Source organism: Triticum aestivum, chromosome 7A (genome assembly GCF_018294505.1).
Source record: "Triticum aestivum cultivar Chinese Spring chromosome 7A, IWGSC CS RefSeq v2.1, whole genome shotgun sequence".
Classification (NCBI taxonomy): domain Eukaryota; kingdom Viridiplantae; phylum Streptophyta; class Magnoliopsida; order Poales; family Poaceae; genus Triticum; species Triticum aestivum.
The window spans coordinates 385,874,671-385,884,223 of NC_057812.1; the positions used below are offsets into that span (position 1 = coordinate 385,874,671).

The following is a 9,553-nucleotide window of genomic DNA, read 5'->3' on the forward strand; positions in this document are numbered from 1 at the left end:
CTACTTTTATCTCCTACCCTTATACAAGAGTCATAGTGATCATCACCTTTCCCTTTTTATACTTTTTCCTTTGGCAAGCACTATGTGTTGGAGAGATCCGGATACATATATATCCACTCGGATGTAGGTTTTCATAAAGTATTATTATTGACATTACCCTTGAGGTAAAAGATTGGGAGGTGAAACTATAAGCCCCTATCTTTCTCTGTGTCCGATTGAAGCTTTGAACCCATAAGTATCGCGTGAGTGTTAGCAATTGTGAAAGATTATATGATAATTGAGTATGTGAACTTGCTGAAAAGCTCTTATATTGACTCTTTCCGATGTTATGATAAATTGCAATTGCTCCAATGACTGAGGTCATAGTTTGTTAGTTTTCAATGAAGTTTCTGATTCATACTTTGCTTTGTGAATGAATTGTTACTTTAGCATGAGAAACTATAGGACAATATATGTTGCTGTTCTAAAGATGATCATGATGCCCTCATGTCCGTACTTTTATTTTATCGACACTTATATCTCTAAATATGTGGACATATTTATCGATATTGGCTTTCGCTTGAGGACAAGCGAGGTATAAGCTTGGGGGAGTTGATACGTCCATTTTGCATCATGCTTTTATATTGATATTTATTGCATTATGGGCTGTTATTACACATTATATCACAATACTTATGCCCATTCTCTCTTATTTTATAAGCTTTACATGAAGAGGGAGAATGCCGGCACCTGGAATTTTGGACTGGAAAGGAGCAAATATTAGAGACCTATTCTGCACAACCCCAAAAGTCCCGAAACTTCACGGAGCATGTTTTTGGAATATATAAAAGATATTAGGTGAAGAAAGTACCAGAGGGGGGCCACCAGCCAGCCACAAGGGTGGAGGGCACGCCCTATCCCCCTAGAACATGCCCCCTGACCTTGTGGGCCCCCTGGCAGGCCTCTGGTGCCCATCGTTGGCTATATTGTGCGTTTTGACTTGGAAAAAATTAGAAGGAAGCTTTCGGGGCGAAGCGCCGCCGTCTAGAGGCAAAACCTGGGCAGAACCAATCTAGGGCTCCGACGGAGCTGTTTTGCCGGGGAAACATCCCTCCGGGAGGGGGAAATCGTCGCCATAGTCATCACCATCGATCCTCTCGTTGAGAGGGGGTCAATCTCCATCAACATCTTCACCAGCACCATCTCCTCTCAAAGCCTAGTTCGTCTCTTGTATTCGATCTTGGTCCCAAAACCTCAGATTGGTACCTGTGGGTTGCTAGTAGTGTTGATTACTCCTTGTAGTTGATGCTAGTTGGTTTATCTGGTGGAAGATTATATTTTCAGATCCTTAATGATAATTAATACTCCTCTAATCTTGATCATAAATATGTTTTGTGAGTACTTACGTTTGTTCCTGAAGACATGGGAGAAGTCTTGTTATAAGTAATCATGTGAATTTGGTATTCGTTTGATATTTCGATGAGATGTATGTTGTCTCTCCTCTAGTGGTGTTATGTGAACGTCGACTACATGACACTTCACCATTATTTGGGCCTAGGGAAAGACATTAGGAAGTAATAAGTACATGATGAGTTGCTATAGTGACAGAAGCCTAAACCCTAATTTATGCGTTGCTTCGTAAGGGGCTGATTTGGATTCATATGTTTCATGATATGGTTATGTTTACCTTAATTCTTCTTTCGTAGTTGCGGATGCTTGCGAAAGGGATTAATCATAAGTGAGAAGCTTGTCCAAGGAAGGGCAACACCCAAGCACCGGTCCACCCACATATCAAATTATCAAAGTAACAAACGCGAATCCTCGGGAGCGCTTTGTTTCATATAAGAGTTTGTTCAGGCTTGTCCTTTTGCTAAAAAAGGATTGAACCACCTTACTGCACCTTAGTTACTTTATTTACTTGTTATCCGTTATGATTTATCTTATCACAAAACTATCTGTTACCGATAATTTCAGTGCTTACAGAGAATACCTTATTGAAACCACTTGTCATTTTCTTCTGCTCCTTGTTGGTTTTGATACTCTTACTTATCGAATAAACTACGATAGATGCCTATACTTGTGGGTCATCATGAGGGGAGGATGAAAATTGGTGGCAGCACGCGCCTGACGACGAGATGGGATGCAGGAAGAGGAGGACGGACGATGGCGGCGTAGAGGATGAGCTAGTGTTAGGGATGGGAGCTAGGCCGCGAGGTTGACCCAACCACGTAACCGTAAGTGCAGAAGGACACAACTAGGTTTTTACTCAACACAGTGCTGCTGCCATTTTATATCCATATATGAAATGACAAAAATGACTCGGTGCGGGCAAGGATATCACATTTTGATGCAATTGAAATTTATCGGACGGCTGAAGTTGATCTGGCAAATATCCAACGACTGACATCCCACGGTCTGTGTTCGCGAGAAGATTCCAATCGAACGGCCGAGAAGCTCTAAGCTCCGAGGAGGCAAGACGTGAATGGGATGGGATGGGATGCCATAAGGGCGGAGGCCTTGCTGCACGAGATCCCCAACCGCAGTCCGCTCAACGCCATGATGGACCCTTCCTCTTCCTCCACCGCCTCCGCCTCCGCCCCTGCTCCGGCTGCCTCCACCTACAGCAGCGATAGCGGGGGGCCCGCCGCTGCCCTGTCGGCAGCGGTCGCCACGGCATCCCGGCGGTTTCAGCACCTGCTGGACCGGTCAACTCCGCACGTGGGCCGCCGTTGGCTGGGCCTCGCTGGGGGAGTGTTGGTGTACGCGCTGCGCGCGTGGTTCGTCGGCGGCTACTACATCGTGACGTATGCCCTCGGCATCTACCTCCTCAACCTCCTCATCGCCTTCCTGTCGCCTCAGGTCGACCCCGAGCTCGCCGAGGTGCTCGGCGAGGGGCCCGCGCTCCCCACGCGCTCCTCGGACGAGTTCCGTCCGTTCGTCCGCCGCCTGCCCGAGTTCAAGTTCTGGTGCGATCCTTTGCTCTTGCCCGCGTAAACCGGATCCTGTGATGTGTCATAGTTATTGCACATCTAAGTGACTCAGTCAAACTAGAAAGACAGAAAAAAGATAAAAGAAAATGCTTGCATGGATCTTAGCATAAAATCAATGACATAGGACTTAGATGTGCAATACTTAGAGCACATCTAGATGTGCTTTAGCAAAACTGTATGTTTAATAGAGTAACTGGGTAGATGCGTTTTTCTTGCTTGCTTGATGTGTTAGGGTCTTCTCTGTCTGTGCTATGATCGTCCGCGAGGATCAGCTCCGTTGAGATTTGATGTTACTTTGAATGTGCTGTCTTTTTCTATCAGTGCTGGCAACTAATCTATGGACAAATTGCTAGGGATGAGATGTACAGAATAATCCTCCCTGTGAATTTCAACTAACCTCCCCGTAATCCTAACTAACCCCCCCCCCCCTCCCTCCCTTTTCTCCCCTAAACTAATCTCGTAGGATTTATCCCGTAAGTTTTGTATTACTCGGGAGCTTGAGATCTTGATAATATGTGAGAGGTGATGGGGTTATTTGATGGTAGAGTTTTTCTTTTTTGAGGGTAGAACTTCTTGGGTCGATAGGTGAGCAGCCAATTTCTGTCTTGGTTGAATTGCGGAATTTTCGGAGATTGATGCGGGAGTGGGACTTAGCTGGTTCCTGCAAAACTCTTGTGCAGCCATGCATGACTGCTTGTTATTTATTTGCTCATTTTATGGTTATGTTCCATGTAGGTTATCTATTGTGAAGGTGGGAGCTTGTTTGTGATTTTAATGCGTGAACACAGTCGCACTGGTCTTTGGTTCTGTGAATTCTGTTGGCTTGCTTGGGAGCTGCAATTTGGCATGGGATCCAATTTTGTTTAGCATAGCTGTTCAAAGTAGTGGGGAAATAAAATCCAGTGTAAAACACAAAATAACTTTTGCTATTTTCCGAATGTTATGTATTTAGGGCAAGTTCTTTTCATCTTCTGAGACAACTTCTGGGTTGCGGAATCTTGAGCTGAAAAGAACTAGAAAAAGCCTCCTAGCTGCCAGCTCATGGCCTCCGTTTCCCTCACAAAAATTGTTGGATGGAGAATTGGCGCCACTCCCAATTTCCAGTTGATTCCCGAACTTATGTAACTTGAACAAATGTTTTTTTGGCTTTGCCCCCCTTTTCATCGTTTTCTACCTAGCGCTGCCACCTCGCCCCACCGAATCCCCAACATGGCCACTGCTGCTCGTCCTGCTCCCACCTTACCTCGTCGCATCGATCGGTGCAACTGCTCGTCCCTGACGCTGATCCACCTCCTCTTCTTCCGGTGGACGCATGGGAGTCGGAGGCGGGCGCGCTTGGCAGGTACTGCACCCTATCACCGGCGCGCTGGCAGGCTGGCACGTGGCGCTGAACAACATCATGTTGGACCAGGGCGAGGGCGCCCACTGCAGCTCTGTGGGCGTGGGCACGTGTGGTGAGGGCACCAGGGAGCACCGGCTGAGGGACCTCCCCCTCCTGACGCTTCTGTCATGTGCTGCATCGCGACAATGCCGTAGAGCATGCTGGTGGTGGGCACGAGCTAGCACCCGTGGTTGGCTGCAGGAGCGTTGTGGCCATGAGCTTGTTGCTGTGAAGCTTCTGGTCGCTGTCACCATTTTGCTTATCATATTCAATCTTCAGTTCCGTAGGATTGGGCGTCCAGGCTCCAGTTTTGATTATATTTTGAGTGGTACGGGTACGCAGGAACAGAATGTTTGTTATGTGAATGTTATGACCAATTTTGATGCTAAGTTGGCAGTGGGCATGCTGTTTGAGTGTGGTTATTTCTTATTTGGACTATTATGTTTAGTAGATAGAGGACATGCTATGTGATGTGGTGCTATGTGAATTTTGATGCTTAGCACACAGTGGGCATTATAAACATTTCAGCACAGAACTCATACAACAATCTCGGACTGCAATAGCTGAAAAGAACTGGACAACTGAATCTGTACGCAACTGTTTCTGTGGGCAGTTTCTCAGAATAAAATTCTGGAGAATCTGGAGCTGAAAAGAATGAGCCCTTGGTATGATCTACTGAACATTTTCCTATTTCCATCTTTTTTTCTGAATTGCCGAACACTTCCCTATCCCCATCTTGGCGCACACTCCTTCTCTTACAGCTAGCAAAACTGAAGCTTTGGTGCATGCATGCAAGTATAAACAAAAAAAGATGATGTCAGCAAATATTATTTTATTTTGAAAAATCAGAATGATTTAACTCCCAAATAGTATTATCCAATTTACGATCCGTTTTCATCATTAAGTTCGTCATGACGAGATCTTTGAAACTAGATCTCATATGGGTATGCCCTGACATCTCTTTTTCGGGTTAAAAATTAGGAAGCTGCAACATGTTACTTACAAGCTACTCGCAAGTAGTTATTCAACATGAAAACTAGAACTCTTGGAATGTTTCAGCGACTTTTGAGAGCTCAGAAGTTATCATTGTTACTATATAAGTCATTGTTATCGTCTTGAAAAATTATCTCGGTTGGATGTCTAATCAAATTTTTGGGAGCTTAGAGATTACCAAGCCAAGTAAATGTGTCAGTTACCAGATAGCAATGTTTAGGATATCGGTAAATTGGTACCATATTAGTCGGGTGCTGAGTACGGATAAATAGGAGAATTTTCCAATTAATCGGCCAATGAATCAGTTAATCGGCTATTCGGTGACGCACCGATTAGCGATTAACTGACCGAGATGCCGATTAACTGGCCGATATTTGGAACAATGCCAGATAGTTCAAGATATACTTATCAAATTTAAAACTAAATCTCGCTGGTAGCCAACATTATTTGAGCTACTGGATTGCTCAGTCCAAACAGTAATGTGTGAGCTAGGTAGCGATTGCCTCGAAAATAGATCTCACCAGAACCACCATTACTTCCACTAGTATGGTGGTGACTGTGACATAGTATGCTGGTTAACTCTCATGGTGATAACTGTTGTAGCATGAGAAACTTGGGACCTACATAATTGCCATGTTGGTAAGTATAATTTGGATGTTGGGTAACTATACTGAGTGGTTATCAGGTCACTAAAGTTACCGAAGTACTCACAAGTTGTCCTATATCTCACTGAACCACCATGTAAATACATCAGTACAATGGTGGTGGTGACTATGACCTGTTATACTAGTTAACTACAATTGTTTCATGGTGTAACTTAGCTTAAGGAGCCGTGTAACTACGTAATTGCTATGTTAGTAACTGTAGCATAAGAGCTGGGTAGCTACATAATTGCTTTGTAACTGTAGCATGACCAGCATGACCAACTGGGTAGCTGCATAATTGTCATGTTGATAATTGCGTCTTACAGTAGTAGTGTTATGATGGTAATTTTACTATGGATAACTGGGTAAATATATCGGCCGTGATATTGTAACTTGAGCATCAGTGAGAAACTGGGCAACTATATTAGCGTTATGAAGTCTGAGTGACAAATTAAGCTTGAACTACCGAGTAACTACATGGTACTTTGATGGTAACTGTAACCCGGACAACTGGGTAACTAAAAGTGCCATAGTGGTAACTTCAATATGAAAGTTGGGCAGATATGGTAGTGCTTTGATTACAAGTATCTGTAACCAAAATACCTCAGTAACTATTACAATACTAATACTGGGTAATTACATTGTTTAACAGTAATAACTGTCACCTAGATTGTTGGTAACTCCATCAATTTCATGGAGGCACCGACTCACATGTGTTGCTTTGCCAAAGCAGCTTCCCCTCCATGTTGTGTTCCTTTGCACCACCTTCCCCTCCTAACCAAGGTTGTAGACAAATCACTCCTGTGTAGACAGTCTACAAAACCTACAGGATTGGCTGCTAGAGATTAGTCATTCTGGGCACCTCATCAATCAGGCTGCGCTTGAAGCGGAGTTTGGCGACAAGGCAGTCGTAGGCGCGTGAGGAAAAGAGCTGGTGAAGGCATTGTAGAGAGTATTGGGTGTATGGCATTATGTCGAGCATGTGGTGGGCGAGGCATGGCATAACATTGAAGCTGCACATGTGACGCAGTGGGGAGGGATGCATGCTGGAGCGGGCGAGTTGTCATAAGTGAGACTACATTCGGATCTCCAGCTTGGTACAAACGACTTGAGATGCGCCACATCAGGAGTATGACATGGGTAGGACCATGTTGCCAACTCGATGGAGTGGAAGCTCACGTCATCCAAGACTAGAGGAACCCACCATGGCGAACACGTGACCTCCGGTACCTAGCCTGGCCCCCTCAACCTGCCATGGCAGCAAATCCACTTGCCATGCCATTTATGCCACGCCCCATGGGGTCATGTCCCTATCCAACTCGCCCCCAGGCAAGACTAGGAGCCTTTGTTGGTGCTGGACAGGACATCTTGGTAGAAAATCTCGGAGTGGAATAGTGTGATGAGAATGCCGGAGAGGGGCAATGCTGGGCGCACATGCGGCTTCAGAACCTGGAAAGAGAAAATATGGGTGCATGGCTGATGATAGAGTCGTGGAGTGTGATTGCGGGAGAAAAGTAAGAGGCAATTAAAGAGGGGAGCGACGCATCGCCCTTAGATTCTAGATCGGATGGTGAACAGATTGTTTGGCCTAATGGTCGCCACATAATTTTTTCGAACATAAAAATGTACATATCAAAAGTCAAGTATGGATTTGTGCTCGTGAAAACATCTTAAATGACAAAGAGAAGCTACGAAATAATCAAGTACACTTTTTATTGTGTGACGATCCTTCACATTCACATTTAGATCTAACTGGTATTGCATTAGACATAAGATGAGAGTAGGAATAGAGTTTGGAGGGTCGGTCGAATGACCTAATATGTCGCTTGCTCATAAGGTAGTTTTTTTTGCGGGCTGCTCATAAGGTAGTTGAATACACGCTTTAAGAAATTGGACCATGCTAAAGGTTTGACCTGAGGAGTTTGGAGGGTCACTCAAATGAGCTAATATGTCGCTTACTCATAAGGTAGTTTAATACACTATTTAAGAAATTGAACCATGCTAAAGGTCCGACTCGACATAGATTGACCCAAAATATACTATAACGATACCATGTTTATTTTTATCCTACTTTTAGATGATTTTATTTAAACATATTAGAAATATTAAATCTGCGTAACACAATAAATAATCTTCTTTTTAGTGTGGGTACAAGCAGACAATCCAGAAATAGGCAATCGACTCACTGCTGACATTTATTTTGAGGAGGATTTTCAAAGGAATAAGGATAGAATACAACAAACAAAAATCAAAGTAAGAATAAAAAACGGTGTGGCAGTGAACTTCTGCTAGATGCAAGCTAGTTGACCTATTGATTGTTCTCATTTTGCTACTCATTTCTTGCCGAAAAATTTGGGTATGCATCCTCGACACATCACCCAATATGCTAGAGAGCCGAAATTTAGGTGTTTGTGTTAATCCACCATGAAGGCTGATTTTATCATTAAACACGGAACAAGTTTAATTGATGGGATAAACACCTATTACTTTCATATGTAATTTTTGTTTGTTAATAGTACTAAAGGTTATAAATAATGGGATATGTTGGATTAGACTGGTTAGTTATGGGCCGAGGCTAGGTCCAGGTCCATGTGGGGTTGTAGTCGGCTCCTCGGACGTGGCTCAAAGCAACTGCTGTAGCAACTAATGTCCACTGTTCTCTATCTTCTTAGGCCATCCAACGAACCAGCTTAGTGGTCTAAAAAAGACAAAACACTAATCAATATTCCCTCCGTCCCATAATATAAGAGCGTTTTTGACTGTAGTATCAAAAACGCTCTTATATTATGGGACGGAGGGAGTAGAAATTAAGGAGTACACATGCCAGATTGTTCGTACTTCTTCTCGGGCCAAAATTGACAGAGCCGTGTTGTCGTTGTTTTGAGACCGACAATACTGTCGAGAGACAACAAATTTGTTCGGAGAGGATGCTAGCGACAAATCGAGATGGTAGCACAAGAAGCAAGCAATTTACCTAGGTTCGGGCCCTCCCTGGAGAGGCAACACCTTAGCCTATGGTGGTTGTATTGCTTGAGTGCTTTAAGAGATGTGTTTCTTGGGTTATAAGCTTTCGGTGGTGGCGGCGGCCGAGGAAAAAGAAGAGGCGTAGGTAAGACCCTAGCTAGTCGGCTCTAGAATGTTGTCTTTGTCCCACAAGAGGCCCCCTAGCTTGCCTTATACTTGGTCGAGCTAGGGTTACATTGCTCGGGTCGGACTAATTGTGGGTTCGCGCCCCTTGGTCCCTTGGGTCGAATCGGACCATGCTGTGTGTGGGTAGCCGCCTGCTTCCTTGTCTCCCAAGATGGTTTGACTCATCACCTTGGTCGATGTTGTAGCTGACCCTATGCTTGTCTGGCATGTCCGAGTGTCATATCCTTGTCAGTAGCCCCTGATTACCGTGTGACCTACCTGGCGGGAAGTCGCCTGCCTAGGACTTGTTGAATTTCTGCAAAAAAGGATGAAGAGAGAAGGAAACAAAAGCCTATCGATGACCTCCCCGTCGGGCAAGGACGCCGTGGCGGTTGAGTTACGAGCGGGTAAGACTCGGTGGTATCCAATTACTTCAA

The 9,553-nt window shown here is 44.5% G+C and overlaps 1 protein-coding gene and 1 long non-coding RNA gene across 2 annotated transcripts in view; one reads left to right on the forward strand and one right to left on the reverse strand.

The window, feature by feature from the left end:
- The first annotated feature begins 2,451 nt into the window (after positions 1–2,451).
- The window catches only part of LOC123146950 (protein RER1A), a 13,146-nt gene continuing 6,044 nt past the window's right edge, over positions 2,452–9,553 (forward strand). The window contains exon 1 of the mRNA XM_044566210.1: positions 2,452–2,945. Coding sequence (XP_044422145.1) covers positions 2,467–2,945 — 479 coding nt within the window. The 5' untranslated portion in view covers positions 2,452–2,466. The remainder of the gene's footprint in view (positions 2,946–9,553) is intronic.
- Positions 4,890–9,553, reverse strand: part of LOC123146951 (uncharacterized) — a 13,685-nt gene continuing 9,021 nt past the window's right edge. Inside the window, exon 3 of the long non-coding RNA XR_006472995.1 lies at positions 4,890–5,126. This is a non-coding gene — a long non-coding RNA (uncharacterized lncRNA). The remainder of the gene's footprint in view (positions 5,127–9,553) is intronic.